The 18,672-nt window shown below is 36.2% G+C and overlaps 1 protein-coding gene across 1 annotated transcript in view; it reads right to left on the reverse strand.

Annotated features, from left to right (window-relative positions):
• The window catches only part of TRDN (triadin), a 226,517-nt gene that overhangs the window by 29,482 nt on the left and 178,363 nt on the right, over positions 1-18,672 (reverse strand). Inside the window, 3 exon segments of the mRNA XM_064415775.1 lie at positions 2,404-2,451; positions 3,528-3,554; positions 16,153-16,182. Of these exon segments, the coding sequence (XP_064271845.1) occupies positions 2,404-2,451; positions 3,528-3,554; positions 16,153-16,182 (105 nt within the window).

Raw genomic sequence — 18,672 nt, forward strand, 5'->3', positions numbered from 1 at the left:
AGGCACTGGTTGTAGCCAGAAGGGAAACTGAAGGAGTTGAATGTCCAGACTTAAGGAGAACTGTCTTATAAGGGAATATACTTCAAAACATCAGGAAGGTTTATGAAATCAATCTGTTCGCCACATTCAGTATGAGGAAAAGCAGAGAAAAACATATGATGAGGATAATACATATTATTTTGCCAAGAACAGAAGTAATATTTCTAATTTTTCCTGTTTTCTTTTTTACCATATCATGGGGAGTCTTCCATATAAAAAATTAAAAAAAATTAAGGACTTCATAAAGATATAAAGAGTAAAAAAAAATGTTATGAATATGAAAAAAAAAATATTGGTTTTGAGTAAGTCCAAAGTTTAAAGTTCTGAAATCTATCATTGAAGAGAATTTATTTGCTCTGCAGGGCTCCAGTTTTGCAGCACTACAAGCATTAATATTAATTTTTTTCCCTGGTGTACCTAATTTAAATGGAAAAAATAAGGCTGTAAACATTTCTCTGTGTATTGCAGGCAGTTTCAGCAGAATTACATCAGGAATGGATTCCCTTGCTTTACTTGCTTTCACTGACATGCACAAAACACTCTAATTTAAACTTTTCCTTATTTTCTGAAATTCCATAGTATTTCAGTCATGTGATACTTCTAAGTCTGATGGCAGGAGGCATAAGAAAAATGGTTTGAAGCTGCATTGAATCAAGGTGAAAAAGGAGGCCACTGTTTTGTTCAGAATGAAGCTTTTATAAAATTCAAGCTGTTAACTCAAAAGCACTCCTTGGCACACAGCAGGAAGAAGCACTATTACCACCAGTGCCTGCAGATTAATACTTCCAGTCATCAAGTGAAACTCAAAACAGCCACTGTTCTCCAAAGCAACCATTTATCATCTGAGAATAGAGATTTTATGCTAAAGGAAATTTAGCAAGCATTTTTTCCCTTCAAGCACCTAAATAACAAGGGCTTGGGATCTGGAGTGTACTGTAGTATGGGAGAGTAAAATCCTAATCAGTCCAATATAAGGGTTTATGACATAGTGCTCTAATGTTTGAGAATGCCCTACCAAAAAAACTTATTTTCCTGCAGCTGTGTGGATGAGATTGGGCTAATTGTGCAGCAGGACTGATTTCATTTAGCAGGAAAAGTAAGTGATCATGATCCAGGCAACCCACTTTTTGGCCACCACTGTGGCCACCAAACTTGGCTTCCTCATTCCTGCCTTGGCTGAATTCACCTAATGTCTGAAGCATTATGCTAGTTGTTAATACACAAAAAATGATCAATGAGTTGAATAAAATGCTTGGCCTATGTGTCATAGAAAGAAGAAGAGAAATATTTTTTCCCTATTGACTCAAAACCAATATATCTTCACTAAATCAGATCCTCAAGGCTTCCAGGAAACCTGAAAATTTCTATGAAAATATTTAACTTACAAGGTAGAATACTGTACATTAGAAAAATTAATGATAAAAGTACTAAATACATAGGAGAAATTTATTTCTTCAAAAAAATAGGAACAAAAACTTATGAAATAAAGCCTGCTTGCTTATGGTTGAACACATAAATTTTAAATGGTTTATTTAATCACTTATTCATGAGCACTTCATTTCAATGTGAAGTTCAAGCAGCAGCACTTCCAGCAAAGGTCAATGGGATGTGGATACTTGCTTTGCAGTCCCCACTGCTTCAGGAGTGGGGACTGGAAAACCACTCAGGAGTGATGTATGCTGAGCATCAATAGCTGAGTTTTCTGTGAGGTTAACCTCTTAGTCTTGTTAATTCACACCAGACCCAGCTGTGGATCCTTGAGTGCCTTCTTCCTCAAAAAACACGATTAGAACAGAGCCCTGCTTTGAAAGGGGACCCTTTGCCCTGCTCACTGCCGCCAGGTATTTATTACAGTTTACCCGAGTGCACAGTCAGTCCAGGATTAGTATTGCTATTCTTAGTTCAGCTCCTGTTACTTTTGGGTTTCAGGAGCTGGAGGCTGACTCTACTGCAGAGTGTGTACTCAATGGGATTGTACCTTCTCCTTTTTGGGGGGAACCACACTCACATAATGTAATAACTAATTTACTGACAGGGTTGAGAAGGGTTAATTCCCAGTGCACCTCTTTGACATAGTGCAGGGCATTAAAGCACTCCTTCCTCACACTCTGGGAAGTAGGTTTTGCTAATGCTTTTTACTACACCAGTGAGAAAAGTCACAAGAACAGTGAAAAACTGTGACAGTTGAATCCTTAAAGTTAAATGTCACCTTCATTTTTGCTCATCTCCAACACACTGAAAAAACCCAATGGCACAAAGCAGAACACCTGTGCCTAGCTCAAGGAAATGTCCAAGTTTTGCAGACCACACACACCCTTATTGAGTGGAGCTGGGTGTAAGTGGAGGTTACTTCACCAAACCTACCTGGCTTAGACTGAGAGACAGCTTTTTCACGTTTAACACGTTCATGCTCTGAAAATGAGAATCCCTACATTAGAAGGCATTTTAACTTTTGGAAGATTTCAAAAATAAAATATTCCCATTATAGTTTTAAAAGATTACTTTGCATTACATATTCCCACTAGACTTAAGAATAATTTTTTTATAACTATATTTCTCAAGAAATTATGTTGAACTATTCTTTGCCCATAAAATGAAAATAATTAAAAGTGTTTTTTAACTTTTTAATGCGGTTTAATTATATTCTGTGGATTTTTAGAAAGATAATAGAATTTCTAAAATTATTAATTTCTTCTAGTATTGATTGTGATTGCTATCACTGATCTTCTGTATAGAAAATTTCTCCTTGATGTTTAATACAGAAATGATGGCAGTTTTTATTACACCAGAAGTAGGATTTTCTCATAAAGAATTACAAATAAATGTTAAGTATCCTGCATAAAATAAAAAAAATTAAAGCTTTCCATGTTTCTCTGTGCCCTGGATTTGGCTGGAGCAGAGCTAATTTTCTTCATTCTAGCTAGTATTGGGATCCCACAAATATATTGTGAAGCACTAATAATAATGGATATTATTCTGTATTATAATACAACATGAATGCAATTTTGTGTTATTTAAAAACAGTGTGCTATCCAGATCCTAACATTATGAGACAGAAAATATTAAAAGAATGTTTAATTCTGATTAGTATCTCCAAAGCCTAAGCTGTGCAGAAGGCCAGCATTGTAACATACCAAGAAATAAATCTCGAAAACCTGGACCCAAGGCCTGGCCGGAGAATTGCAGAACCCCTTCCCCATCTGTGGCCCCCTTGATTGTTTCCCAGTGCAAAGCTGCCATGGAGACAAAAGGCATAGGTGGGTCTCAGCTGAACTGGAAAATGGTTTCCATGCAAACTGGAACCTGTGGAACACACCTGGTCCTGCACTAACAGAGTGAGTCATTGAAAACCAGTTTCATGAGTCAAAATGTTGTGTGAGTTTGAATTGATGAATTCCACCTTAAGCTGCTAAAATTTTGTAAAACCAAGGAAATACCTTCCTTCTGAAAGTTAAAATAACAATATTCTATATTGCCTTGGTACTTACTGTGCTCATGCGGGTTCTCTGAGGTAGCTAGAAGTAAACAAAAAAGGCATATTTTAATAATTTTGTAGCTGTGATGCTGAATTTACTTCATTTCTTAGTGACATTTTAGACATACAAAATTTCAGTGAAATCTGTATTGAAGTGTGCAGCAGTTACATTGTGTCACCAACACTGTCCACCCCAGATGCATAAATGGGACACTTAGCTAAGGAACACAGGCACCCTGAATTCCTCATTTAGCCAAAATTTGGTACAAACACCCCTGGAAGGCTCTGCACCTCTTCTGAGGTCTTAGTCACCCTCACTCAATGCTGACCGTACACCAAACCTAGGGAAACTACCTGGCTAAGTAAGGCGCTTACCTTACTTAGTGCCCACTAAGAGATGGGGCAAATTCAGACCATAAGGTCTCTACTAGACAAAGACAGAAAATGAATTTTAGCTTGAGCGAAGAAACAACACCTAGGGCAGTCTAAAGAGGACAGTCCCTGACAATTGCACCTGCTCTATGAGGGCAATGAATTTCAGATGGATTCGGTGATACTCCAAGAAGAAGAAAATGTTGATTTGAAAATGTTCATTAACTTCATTAGGCCATTTCTAAACAAAAGGATTTCAGTGCTGTGACTTCTAGACTTTGTGCCATTTCTTTTTCTGCATTTTTGCATTAAAAAAATCCCAGATGAGATAAAACTGAAAACCAAATGAATACTTTCCATGGATGTTAAGACAACATTTCTCAGGTAAAGAAATGAGAGCTTGGTAACTGTATCCAATGTCATTACTGGTTCTGCAGAAGGAAGTGAAATGTCAAGACCTAGCCCTCCAGATGGATTTTTCTTCTTGACTTTTGCTACGCAGCTGTTGTTTTCAAGAGAAAAAAGGCTCTACCACCTGCATGTCTTCTGTGTGTGAGAGAGTAATCCCACAGAGAGATGCAGCAGGGCAGAGGATGAGCTGCCTTTGCAGCCCCAGCAGCACAAGCAATAAAACTGCTGCTGTGAGCTCCCAGGCTGTGATTCACTGAGCTCCCGAGCTCCCCAGCTCCCACCTTGGACAAAAACTGCTGTGCATGTGGGTTTCTGTTTCACTTGTTTTCCCTGCAGTATAAAGTCTACTCCCATTTTATATCCAGTCTCTCATCCAAGTTGTTGTTGTGCATTTAAGGAGACAGCAACCTGAGGTGGTAGTCAGAACAAAGTGAAAAACACCAGAACATTTTTGTGGGTAATAAAGAGTAATGATACAAAATAAGTGTATATGCTTGATCCGAACTGAGGAATCAGAAATAGGAGTTCAAAGGAAAAAAAATGTCCTAAGACAAAGCCATATTTGTTATTTTTAGGTGTGTAAGTAAACATTTTGTAAATGTAGGCTCATTTAACTCTGTAAAACTAACCAAAATGTAGTTCCTTAAGCATCATAAGCTGAGACAAATTCTACTGCATTGAGTATCTATGAAATATGGAAGAGGAAATTAATTTTTAATTGTGTCAAAAGACATAGAGAGATATGTTCAGAAAATATGAATTTCAATTTTCAAAAAGGAATTTCAAAGCAAATATTTAAATCAAAATCTGAACATTATACCAGTAGCTAGTATAATGACTTACACAACTAATGCAGAATATTGTGTCATACAGCTCTTTCAGTAATCGCCCAAAATAATCAGAGCTAGGCCATATATGAACAGTGTTAATTTAAAGACTCCCTACTGACACTACTTAACAAATTTTACAAGCACACTTTTGTAATAACATCCTTATCTAAGATCTGGCTAAAATCAAAACAAAACCATTATTCCTTAACTTTCCATTGAAGCAATACAATTATTTTCCCTTTTATGCTGGTAGAATATATCAGTCACGGAGAATGTTTAAAACAATAGGAACTCAGCTAAAGTCTGGTTCCTGAATTTTGCCCTAGAAAGTATCTCTGTTGTCTTTTCCCATCTTTTCTGTGGAGGCATTAATTAGACAAACATGTATAATGTTGGCATCAAGACAGATTGAAGACTGAGATTACTGCTATCTGTGCTTTGCCTAAAAGTCCAGGTTCCTTATTTCTGGCATGACACTCAGAGATATTTCTACCAGATATTTTGATGAAATAATGAAGGTATTCTAAAGTTAAAATTTTCTAGAGTGTTAGTTATTCTAAAAAGTATCTATATTTTTTTCTATAAAAAAATCAAAAATGAAACACCAAAGTGAAATTTTGAAATGGTATTTGAGCCCTAAAAATAAACCTTTATGTTTTGCTAACTGTGATTTCAGTCAATTGAATATTAATTTTATCCTTCTTGTGTGTCATTATCTCATTAAAAAATGCAACTCAAATGACATACAGACTAAGCAGAAAGTTAAAAAATGAAACCAAAGGACCATTAGATTCATTTCTACAGTATCACAGTTATCTATAACATTGGTACCTTGATTTTTATTCTACCTTGTGAAAACAGCAAGATGATAGTTCAGGTCAGACTTTGCAAAGTGTGTAATGATTTATGTAATTTAGCCTAAAGGGTGAGAAATTAAAGGCTGTGTTATGCAGCTCTGGGAATCTCACATATTTCATACAGTATCTTGCACTGAAAGTGCAAACAAGCATTTTTTGTTCTGGCCACTGATGGCGAGTGGGTGTTGGGTTAAATCAACTCTTGGTCTCATTTCAAATAGTTGTTCTGATGTCATTAGCTAAGAGGACTACCTACTGGGTAAAAAAAGTACTTATTGTTCACAATAGCAGAAAATTCAGTCCTAAGTAAGTGTTTTATCTTCATTTGTTTAACACTTAAATGGTACTAGAGGGGGTCAGATTTGAATCAAATGAAAACAGTTGGATTTTTGATGAAGTATTTGAAGCTACATAAGAACTAGATCAATGAAATTATATGGTTCTACTCTCAGCAAAAATTTGTAATGTCTTTTCTGCCATTCTAAATTAAACTTAGAAAACAGGTTTCATAGATATCTTGCTGTTTTTCACTTCAAATTTTTTTGACTTGCCTGCTATTCTGAAGGTCTCAAGAGTATTAATTATATATGGCATATTTTTTTTAAATAGATTCTGATACAGGTCCAGAAATGAAATCCTGCATTTTATTGAACCATAAATTGGTAAGGCTAAAAGCAGAATGTGCTTTTTGATTACAGCGTCTATTTTCATCTGGGTAAGAGTTATTTGCCATTCAGACAGCAAATACCTTTGTGAGTGTGCACATCCTGTAAGAAAAGAATATGTTGTGCAGGAAATAAAAGCAATGCCAGAAGTACTTGTTTTAGTTAAGAGAAACAGAGTAACAACACATGCTGTAGCTGGGAAAAATTATTTCTAATTAGATAGATACAAGTGTGTTATAAATAAGCAATTTACTTTTCATTAGACAAAGTAAGAGCCTGGTTTATTTCCCATTAAAGACAGCACAGAGGTTCTTTACCATGTTTTGGACTGGACATTGCATTACACAACACACACATAATATCAATCTGTAACAACATTACAGGCCAAGAGAGAGATCAAGATCAACGGGAATCTTCTAATAGAATTATCAAAATTTGAAATGTATACCTTCCAGTTTATGCATCATGACAAAGGTAAAATTTGATTTCCCAACTTAATATGAGTTAATTCTCCCTGAAATACAGACAAATGAGCTATTTGTCTTTAGAGAAATTAGTGGACATTATTCGTCCCAAATATAAGTTCCAAGAACTTAAGAGACCACATCATTGTGTATAATTTGTAAATTGTAAATAAGACACTTTTGGCTTAGTTAGGTCAAGGTTTTACAAACTGTAACACAACTGTATTATAAAAAATTCAAACAGAATAAAATACATTCCTTACATGTCTCAGATAATAAATTCAGAAAAAAGGGGATTATTAGGACTTACCACTCTGTTAAGGAGCAGTTCCCTACATTTGTGAAGTTGTTGCCTGTACTCTTTGTCATTCAAAGGAGAAGTCAAATGTTTGCATAGTTTTTTTAGACCAGCAGACCTGATCTGTCATATCTGCCTGTGTCTCACTCAAGTTCTTCTGGCTAGACGAGCAGCTGGCAGACTGTGTTGCAAAGCCAGTCTACTGAGCATATGTCTAAAAAAGTGACTCAAAAACCAGATTAGCTACAGCAGCATTCCTAGAAGGAGAATGGCTTGTGCTCATTCTGACCTCTGCTCTACATTAAAAAATTGCCTTGACAGAGACCAAGAGTTATCCCGTGGCCAAGTCAAAATAAAAAAAGCAAGAGGTGTGTGGTGGTGACACAAATAGGGGAAGCTGGTATATGATTAAAATACACTGCATGTTGTACCAGACTTGTCCTCATAGGATCTCTTAATTCCCTACAACATCTATTTTAAATTTCTGGCTTGTTTTAAACCTAGTATTTTCCAGGGTATTTTTCCAGGATTCTAAACATCAAGGAAGTATTATACCACGTTAACACGACAAGTATGAAATGCTAAGTGATTAAGGCTGTCTGGAATATTTGTAGGGAAGCAGAGAGCTTGGTCTCTTGGTCTAGAAATTGTCATCTGAGTCTGTGCATCCCCACAGATTTCCTTGGATCACTCTATCAGCAGTGGCTAAAGTGTGATAATAGGATAAAGAGTTAAGACAAACCCTCCTAAAATGCTATGGTTCTCCATTATCATTTATACTTAACCATTGATATTAGAGCCTGTACAGCATTCACTAGCAACAGACTGATGCTCCTATTGCCACTTTCCACTAAAAAAAGCTGTCAGGCTGCTCTCACAGTTATTTCTGCTTTATTTTGTTTACCAGCGCAGCCTAGCCGAAGATATCTATCTGCTTTCCCAGAGCTGTCGTGTTTGTGTCCTTGCAGTTTGGTTTGTTTTATACCTCAGGGCTGCATGTTGAAAAATGAGCTGACTCTTGGTTTTGGAGGATTTTGTTGATGTTGTCTAGAACAACTTGCTTTTTAAGACTTTTTTTTTAAACTGACAGTTCAAGAGTACTTTCTATGACAGGGAAAACCAAAAAGGAAGAGAGAGGAGGGAAGGGAGAAACTTTATCATGGTGTAAATATAATAGAAGTAGCAAAGAAGTAGAGACATTTCCAACATTTTAAAATGACTTTTAATAAGAGGAATTGCTTCAATTCAATCTGAGATGCATGCTTTTAGGAATCATTAGTAATGATCCCATTCTTTCTGTGTTTCCCAGTTTGTCACTTAAACAATAGAAATGCTCTGGGAAATATAAAGTGTTGAAACAGCAATCTTGCATGATGGCACTGAAAACTAATATCTTTAAAGTAGTATAAGTCCTAATATCCCAGGAGGACAAATCTTCCATCAACAGAGCTGGAAAGAATAAAATTTCAGTCAAATGTAGGTGAGGTACATCTGCTGCATTAATGCATTTCATCTTTAGGCACGTGTGGTGAAAGACCTGAAGAGCTTCCTCTCAATATCATCCTCAGCTTCTGACGTTTTCATGTGCTGTTCCCTGAAACTGTGGGATGGGAACATACAGATGAGGGAAGTATGCTAACAAGCTTTCACTTTTAGAAATATCAGTTTTACATTTGCATATAGCTAAGGCAAAACACAGTGAAGCTTGGGTTGTCTTTATTGCAACAGGAATTATTGACTCTCAAAGGGCAACTGAGTGAAATCAGGCAGACTGAAGTTTATAAGATGTTAGAAGGATTTTTCAGAATATAGATGTTAGTTTGTGCAAAAAAATGTTCACCACTCTATATAAAAAATTGGAGCCAAAAGTAGCATCTCTTGCTGATGTTAATATTTGTTATAATTGTATCTTCAGTCATAATGCCTGTTAATGGTGAAAGCTGACAAAATAACCCCCCCGGGTCCAGATTCCATGCAAATACTTTGAAAAGAAACTTCTTAGTTTGGGTCCTTCTTATCTATGACTGGATTTGCAACAGCATAATAATGGTTGAAAATATATTTACATATGTTACTAAATAAATGTGAAATAATAATAAATTGGAAAAAAATAAGATGACCATGGAAATCTAAAAAAGAAGGATTTTGGAAGAGAGAATAGTTGATATAAGGGATGGAGAACAATAAAAATTAATTGACTTTTGAAAAAATGGACTTTTCCCAGTGTGCTACTCAAATTAACATGGTGATTAAAGTAAAGGGCTAATGACTAAATTCTAGAGGCATAGCATACTGAACCATCTTTGTTCCTCATTAAATGATGCTGATCACTGCCTTTGCTTTAATTACAACTCTGTGAAAGTTTCTGCAAATGATGTCTGCATAGATAAGAAAAAGAAAGGTAGATTGACACTAGAAGAACTATTCATTCTGGAAATGCATCTGAATAGAATACCTCTGAGCATTCATTTGCACACATCTTTGTGCAGAGCAATAAAGTAATAGTTTACCCCATGGGGAAATTTTTAGCCAATTAAACATGTGTTATGTGGATATGCAGGTGTTCAAGTGTATTATGCTGATTGACAGATGTGTTTCTGACATGATGCCAATATATATGTGTTATACCTAACTTACAGTAACAACCCAGGCCACCAATTACACAGAGCACTCTTTCTTCAGAAATCACAGCTGTTTCATTAAATCATTAAAACAGTAGTTTAACTGACTCCAGTTTTTGGTAGCAGGGGCTGAATAAATTACTGTTGTACTTTAATGCAAGTAAGAGCAATTAACACAAGTTGTAATCATAACTGCAATTGAAATGCTATGCCAGGTCTATCAATATGAATAATTTTGCAGGTCTGTTATTACTTAAGACTTAAAAGAATGAAATCTCAATTTTACTTTGACTAGGTTAAAAAGTTGTAACCAATGTCAAGGTTTTAGTTAAATCCTACTAAGAATAAAAGTATTTGCATTTTTGAAAAAAAAACCAACATGGATACAAGGTAGCACCACTAGTGTTATGTGCTTTAACTATGAGTACACAGAAGTGTTAGGCAGATAAACATGGAGATTTCACCTTGTGGTTAAAATGTCTAAATTAAATATTTGCATTAGATTCTCCATCTAAGTAGAGTGAGAGTGGATATTCAATCAGTTTTTAAGATCTACAAATTACTTGCTCATTCTTCTCACTTCTCTTTCAATGTCAGATTGTCAGAATGTCAGAATGTCAGAAGAGAGGGAAAGTTCTTAATTAGCAACAAACAATCCTAATATTCATTCACATTTGTTTTCTGTTCTTGTTACTAAACCTAAACTATGTTCCCTGTTATAATTAAGTAAGAAATAGAAATATCTCCAGAGGGGCAAGTAATTGCATTTTGACTCAGATACAAGATGGATGAAACACTCTTTGCAGATGCTTATTTCTCTTTATCAGCCCTAAACTGAGACTAAGGTGAACAGTTTCAATGTAGATTTACAACTTTAGACATCTAAATTTGCATGAGGTAAAGTTTTTTAATGATTACATTAATCTGAATATCTAAAAAAATTCTTAAAACTTATGAATTCAGTGAATAGTCATGAGCTTGAGAGAGTCATTCCTCTACCTGCTTATATTGAATGGGTCATGTCTTATCCCACTGAAATATCTGCAACTTGGGAAGTTCTGTCCATCACTAAACAGAGGTTATACAGATTGTTAAGTCTCACATAAACCTGTAAATTGGATATAAATTATTTATACCCCTAAGATAGTTGAGACAAGGCAGAGGTCAAGCAAAGTTCAGTTAACTGATGTAGTCTTTCAGATAATTTTCTTTGTTTAATATAAATTATCTGTTCATCAATATTCCTTGAAAATGCTGGGGACTTGTTATTTTAGCATGGGAAATCAAAGCTCACTAGTGTATGGGTAGCCATCTATCAAATTGAAAACATCTTTAGTCAGGATTGGATTTACATTGAAAAACATCATTTGCAGTTCAAGATTTCTGTAGAGTGTTCTTCAGTAAAATCACTTTATTTAACTCTTAATCCATGCAGGATGACAATACTAACTACAGTTTGGAAGATCCTTTGGGCTCCATCTTGTGGCTATTTCAGTGACGGTTTCCTTTGTGAGAGCTGCCTGCCTTTAGCTGGTCAAAATACCACTGCTAGTTTCAACAGCATACTAGCACATGGCTGTATTTATTATTTTCTAGTATATAATGCAGAATTTCTGACCCTATTTTAAGAAGGTTATTTTAAAAGTATTTATGATGATTTGGGGCTTTTAATCCCTTTGTTTAGGACTAAAAGTTGTATTAAGTCTGTGTAATACACTTTGCAGTTATAGAATCAGATACTCTACTTTCTTATCCTTTGACTTTTGTTAGAAAATGATGTAATGAAGCTGTGATTCATCTTGGACCAGTGGCATCTGCAGCTGAGCAGAAATCCTGTGCTACCATGACCATTTGCATTATGAATAAGATAGCTGACTTCCATTTTTTTTCTGGTCAATCACAAAATGAAGCAGTTCTGAAATCCCCCCCCCCCCCCTTTTTTTTTCAGTTTGGAAAGCATCTTGATTTTTATATATATTGAAAAGGGATGCCACTGTGCCTTGGCCAGTTTATTTCACCCTCTGTATGCAGAACAGCAGTTTCCAAGCCATACAGTACCATTACAAGGAGTTTCAACAGCATACTAGCACATGGCCATACATACCATTACATTACAAGGAGTACTAGAAGGAAATTGTTCTTTACTGAATTGACAAAAAGATGTAGTTTGGAGCTTGAATGTACATGGCTTGCCCATTTTCTCCTTTTGTTTGATTTTAGCTGCACTCAGATGTTACACATTTTTTTCACCACAATGCATTTATTGAGAAAAATCTCCTGTCAATTTATTTTGATGATACTTGTCACATGAATGTAATTTTCATTTTTCTTTCTAAAAACTAGTAAATGAATTTAAGAGCAAGGTGTCAGAGTGTTAATGCTGAAAATCAGAATGGGAGTGTTGCTATTGGCAGGCAACCAGGACCCGCACCTCACTAACTTACAAGTCTTCATAATATCTGACTGTGGGCAGTCTACAGAGCAGGTGAGACTCAGAGAGGTCTTGAATTGGATGTGCTCTCAGGAGCAAGGCAGAGATTATTCTCTGTCTCTTGCTCATTAGCTCCAAGGAGGCTGGAGAAAACAACTCCCTGGCAGCTCAGGTTCACGAGTCACTTTTGGAAATGAGAGTGTTCTTACATGTACTAGTGAGGATGAGCAACCACAGGGATCATGTCGTGGCTGAATCCTGTTTGGTCCACTAGAAACACAGATGTAAAGAATCTCTATAAAACAAGACTTTCTGACACTGACTGGAGAGACAACTCACTACTCTTGCTTGCTTGACATCCCCCAACTCTGTGTCCTCTATTTCTCTCCTAGTCAGAAATAAATAGGGTATGGGAGATATGAATTGAAATAAGAAATTCCACTTTATCCAGAACTAAGAAAACTTGAAGTTTCCTTTGATCAACCTCTATTCCAAGCAAGGATTTTTGTAACACTCTGTAGTTGTAAAACATTTTTGAAATATGAAAATATTGTTTTTGTTTATAAAAACAAACAAAAAATTCTTAATATTTCTTTCATTTTAAAATGGCAATTAAATGTGAAAAAATGCTGAAATATTTCAGCATGTTATATTTCTGTTTATTGTTTTCTGGAGATACCCTGGAAATTATGGGCTTTATATCACTTCACCAACCCCTGGGTCTATTTTGATTAGTTTGATTCCTTGCTGACATGCTTTGAATTACTAAAGAGAGTTAAAAATTGTTTTGCTCTGGCAGCCAGATTTGCTCTTGGATAATTTAGGAAATGCCTTCCTCATGCAAAGGTTTTCTGCCTCCTGCCCTTTTGGAATTGACAACATTTACACATTTCTGTGACAGCTTCTCTATCCCACACATATTGAAAGAAGGCATAACATGACGCTGGAAGGTAAAGCTGCCCATTTTGTAGGACTTTGGTCACAAAGTCACAAAGTCCTAGAGACCTAACTTTTGAAAGAGAAACAGTGAATGCCTAAATTTCATGCAGTAATTGTGCCTCAAGGTTCTTCTTAGTATCACCCATATTTGGAGAAATTAGCACAATATGTAATCTTTCTCCATCTCAATTTTGTTCTTTTCTGTCTCCTGCCAGCTCCTTCAAGTCTGATTTATGCTATGCACAGAATGTACCATCGACTGAACGCGTCATTCCATCTTCTTCTCTTTTATGATGGCTTGTCACTCTGTATGGCTCATTATTCTTGTTTTTCTAAATGAGGGATGTATTTGAATAGGACAAAATAATTGGAGAAAGCTTCATGTAGAGTACAGTGTCTGGGTGCTGTATGATTCACATGAGAAATGGTAAAGTGCTGTTTGAACTGTGCATGCTACTACCACAATATATTTTGGATAATGAGCCAGTCAATTTAGAGCGCTGCCTGGCTACTTCTATTATTTTTGCAGCTGTGCAAAAAATACTGTATCCTTAAGCAAAACCAGTGAACATTACCCTTTTTTATTGCCAGTCAGAGGAATACACATGCAGCCTAGAGCAATTTCTTGTGACAACAGAATAAGCAGAAATAAATAAAACCTTATCATATTTGGAGTCAGCTAGTAGCATGCAGTATTTTCCATGTGGGTCCTGCAGAGAAGGGGAAGCTAGATGAGGAAGCATGGCAACTAAAGCATGGCATGTTCATTTTTTGGAAGGGGCCTTATTATTTCTCTCCAGTTTTTTAGTTTAGCGCATATCTATTAAAGGCATGGACATCACTGAACCAGTTTGCCTTAGTCACTGGAAGATTTCATTTTGTGGCTTTTTTTTTTTTCTCACTAGAATCACTACCTTCCTTGCTGACAATGTTGGTTATGATCTCAGAAAACCAGAGGCTGGTTTAATCCAAAAAATAAATAGAGGGATAATAATCATAAGAATGACTAAAACTGAATTTCAGTTCAAACTTCCATGTTTCTATGAAATAGGTTGGTGGTAACCAGCAGGATGAGATACAGCCTGAGCCAGGTGCATGAAAGTAGCCTACACATACTTGTTGCAAAATCCTTTCAACTAAGAAATCAAAGGAAATTTTTTTTAAGCAAAAGAAATATAGAAAAGAAAATGAAATGGAAAAATTGATCTAACTTCAAAGAATGTCCATGAAAAATGCATTTTTCAATCAGTTTTGTTGGGGAAGATTTTGGTTAAGGGGGAAGAAAATCCTAGCTGGTGAAAAATGAGCATTAGGTGTTTAAAACAAATTCCCTTGGTGTTCCTCTATAAAAGAATGGGCCCACAATCTGACAAGGGTGAGAGAAATAGCACCCTTAACAACTACCTCATTATTTTCTTTCCACCAAGGGTGTAGCAGTTCATGTTTTTGAAAACTGCAGACATTTTGATATCTGAAAACCAGTGGCTTTGTGAGTAGCTGCCAGTTTTCTGATTCTCCCTGCTTCATGAGCTACCTTTCATGCCTCAGTTGTTGCAAATTAATCTTGAACAAAATATCCTGCTTAATACCTCTTAAGCATGGCTGGTTTTGATAACTGAAATTAATTTTATTGTTCTGTTAAAGACATGAAGTGAAATTTTGGCCTCAGTGGAGTGAATGGGAATTTTGCCACTAACATCAACACAGCCAAGTTTTCACTCATGAGCTGATAAAACAGTTGAGACTGTAATTTTTTTTTCAGTTCAGTTAACAGCTCTGTACAGGGATAACAGAAAAAACCAATAATTAGTAGGATTGAAAATGTCTTCATGTATAGACAATAAGGGTTGGCTCCATTGCTCAATTATGTGAACCACAGAATTTCCAAATGGCAAAAGACACAAAAGGCCTTAGCTCCCCCATCCACCAAATCTCCCATCAATAATAAAGAGCTTTTTTTTCTGACTAAATTTAAAAAAATCTCAAATAATCCTAAGAAATATATGGATATGTTCTGAAAATATTCTGATTGCTCTATTTAGTGAGAAAGACAAGATTTATAAGCCCAATACTCAATCAAGTTGAACAGGTTAAAAAAGAAATACTGCCTCAGTGCAAATATTTCATTATTTTTGCTGTTTGAATAAAATCACAAAATTAGGAGAAAAAAAAGTTTTTACTCAGCAAATCTTATTCTGAAAGACAACACTATAAATAGATATTTAGGGTCTGATAAATACATTACATTTATCCTTAAATAAAAGTAATATTTTTTGTTCTGATTTAGGGCAAATTTTTCCACTAATCTGTTAAAATATCATAGAATGACTTTAGCAAAGGTTACATGCAAGCTCCCTATGTATGTGAAAAGAGGAAATTAAATGTGCCTAGAAAAGCAACTTCTGCACAGCGCAAGCGGCCAGGTCAGCGTGCAGGGTTCACTGCAAGTTTTGTTCTCTGACAAATCCTAACGTGGTTACAAAGGCCTTTCATTTTCCTCCCAGCCAGAATGATGAAGTGTCTGATACTGGTCTGTATTGGACTGTTTTAAAAAGGAGCTACCAATAGTGGAAATGACAACAGTGTTATCACAGCAGGAGCAGATAAAGTTGGCTGATGGTAACACAGGAGGTGCTGTATGTCATCACAATGCTGTATATCATCGCAATTGTATCACTGAATGAAAGAAACATTTCTCACAGCAGTCACAGGCTGAAAGACGTTTCAGTCAAGGGAAAAGATTGATTTACCTTTCTTCTCCCCCTCCTTTTTCACTGCAGCTGAAACAAAACCAAAAATACACTGTTTTCAAAATTGAAGGTAATAGCAGTATCAGTAAAAATAATTCAAACACATGTGCCTTTGTGGGCACATATCAAACCCCACATATATCATACCATAAAGGAATAATTTTCTTTGCCAGATGAAGAAGCTGAAGCATTTCCTCACAGACACCCAGCTCTACTATTGATGAGAGTATTTTCCAGCTTTCTACATTCTCACACAAAGCTTTAGTCATGGTTGTCCTTCCTTCCAGACATTGATAATGGGATAGAGTCATAGAGTGAATATTTCAAAATCAACAATGAAGGAGGAGGATAGATTGAAATGGCAAGGCATAAAGGTTATGAGGCATGATCAGTTTAAGAGAAATGTGTGCTATTGGAAATTGTAGTATTAAAAATATGCATTAAAAAAGACATAAAAAACTGCCCGAAATTATGTTTCTAAGCATCTGACAAATATTGAGACTTTCAAGACCTGATTATCCAGCAATCCCACCTCTAAACCCCCTAGTAGGAGTTTTGTGGGAAGGAAAATGGCAAAGAGGCTGGAAGAAAATGGATACTTTAAAATTTAAACCAAATTTTAAAAACCTGGAATTAGTTCCTCAGTGGAAGCTGTCATGTGTGCCCAATATTAAAACTCTGGAGACAGAATAAAAGTCCCCTAAAACTCAGCTCAGTATTCCAATAAAACCTTGCATATATCTACAATGAGTGCTGTGAAATCATAACAAAATTTTACTAAAAGGAATGAGGTGGCTAAAATGAGTTACCTGCATTTACAGATGACTGCTGCAACTCTGATGGAGATAAGCCAAGCTTATTCTTAAATCTCTTCAAAATCCATGCACTACCCATTCCCCAGCCCATATTTATAGGACCAAGACATCTAAAAGTACAGTTACAGTTGTCACTTTATTTTGAAATATCTGTTAGAAGTGGTCTTAGGAAGCCTCTGCCTTAGGCTAGCATTTAGAGGCAAAAGAAGAGAGAGGATTTAGGATTCAGAGACTGTACTTCCCTGAAAAGGGTGTTCAGCTGCCGAGATGAATGGATCAGGTGTGGCACTAGAACTGGAAATGAAACAGAAGTGTAACTCTGCCTTTATTGGATAATGTACAGGACAGAAATCAAGGGTCATGAGGTCAGAAGTAGGAACTACTCCCAAGTAGTTTCAAATGTTTGCATTTTGTGTGCTGATCTCTGTCTCTTCAGTGTTCTTAAAATGAGAAATCATTTTACTTGAAACTGTGCATTTGGGTAAAATGGATCAAGAAGGAACTGGTTAAACCTTGAATTATTAAAATGGTATTTATCAATGGTCTGTGACAAAAATATTCTGATTTCAAAGATTTTTCATGTTTTCTACAACTTACCCTCCTTTGAGAATTAGACAAATTTTAAGCATCTCAAGAATATGCTCAAAAAAAAGATTTTGTGACTAGAATTGGTGAAAAACTGGCACAAGTTTTCTGGGGTCTAACACTCTTTGCAATCACTTCCCTTTTTTAGGTAATGTGTGTATCAAAGCTGTGCTGTGCACATTTCACAAACTGTGGTTACAGCAGATTGAGTAATTGTTACCCCTAGAGACTGCCATAGGAGCTTCGGTGGTTTTGGAAAGGCATACTTGTATAGCCACTTGGAGTGTGTTGAAGTGACTCCCAAATCAACAGAAACCCCAAATATTGAAACTCTGGGAAGGGCTTATAGGTGAACGTGCAGAGCACCTCTGGGCTCCTCCTGACTTCCATGCTGCTAGCTCATGGGATGTGGCTCACTGTGCTTCTGCTCCCCAGGTAGAGCTGGGCCCCTCCAGGCCTGCTGCTGCATCTACGGCTCTTATCATGCTATTATATCCTGTTGGGATATCGGCTGGAATTTTCACCTTGGCCACTGTCTTTCTGATGGAATGTACTGAATACTCAACAAATCTCATGAGACAGAAGAGGCCTCATTCCGACCACTGTAGCCAGTAGCATTGCTCTGGTGAAATCCTGCTATTCAAATGCAAAGTGATAAGGAATAAATGAAAAAGGGCAGAACTCCATCCTTTGCATCATTTTTTTCAGAAGCTGAGCTATGTGTCTGAATCTGAAAAGCAGCAAAAAGATGGCTAGTTTACCCAGGGAACTTGGTTTGCCAGCAATAAAAGACCAGATTACTTATTGAATAATGTATGGTAGCTAGGGAGAGAAGAGCATGAAATAGAGTGATGAACTAGAAAATGTGATGCTCCCATATAAGAGATGCTCTTGGCCATGTGCTTTTTACCCTGCTTATTTGGAGAAAGAACAAATTCTTGAGTCAACTTATTTTGCTCTGTACTGATGAGACTTGTCATCTTGTTCTTGAAACAGGAATTTGTACACACAAAACTCTTCAAAGACGACTCTATTAGTAGCCTTAAATCTGTCTGTCTTTTTTAAGCCTATCCAAACCAGTCATAGTTTTTCAGTTAATATAAATAGTACACAAAGCAAA

This window comes from Passer domesticus, chromosome 3 (assembly GCF_036417665.1).
Source record: "Passer domesticus isolate bPasDom1 chromosome 3, bPasDom1.hap1, whole genome shotgun sequence".
Taxonomy (NCBI): Eukaryota; Metazoa; Chordata; class Aves; order Passeriformes; family Passeridae; genus Passer; species Passer domesticus.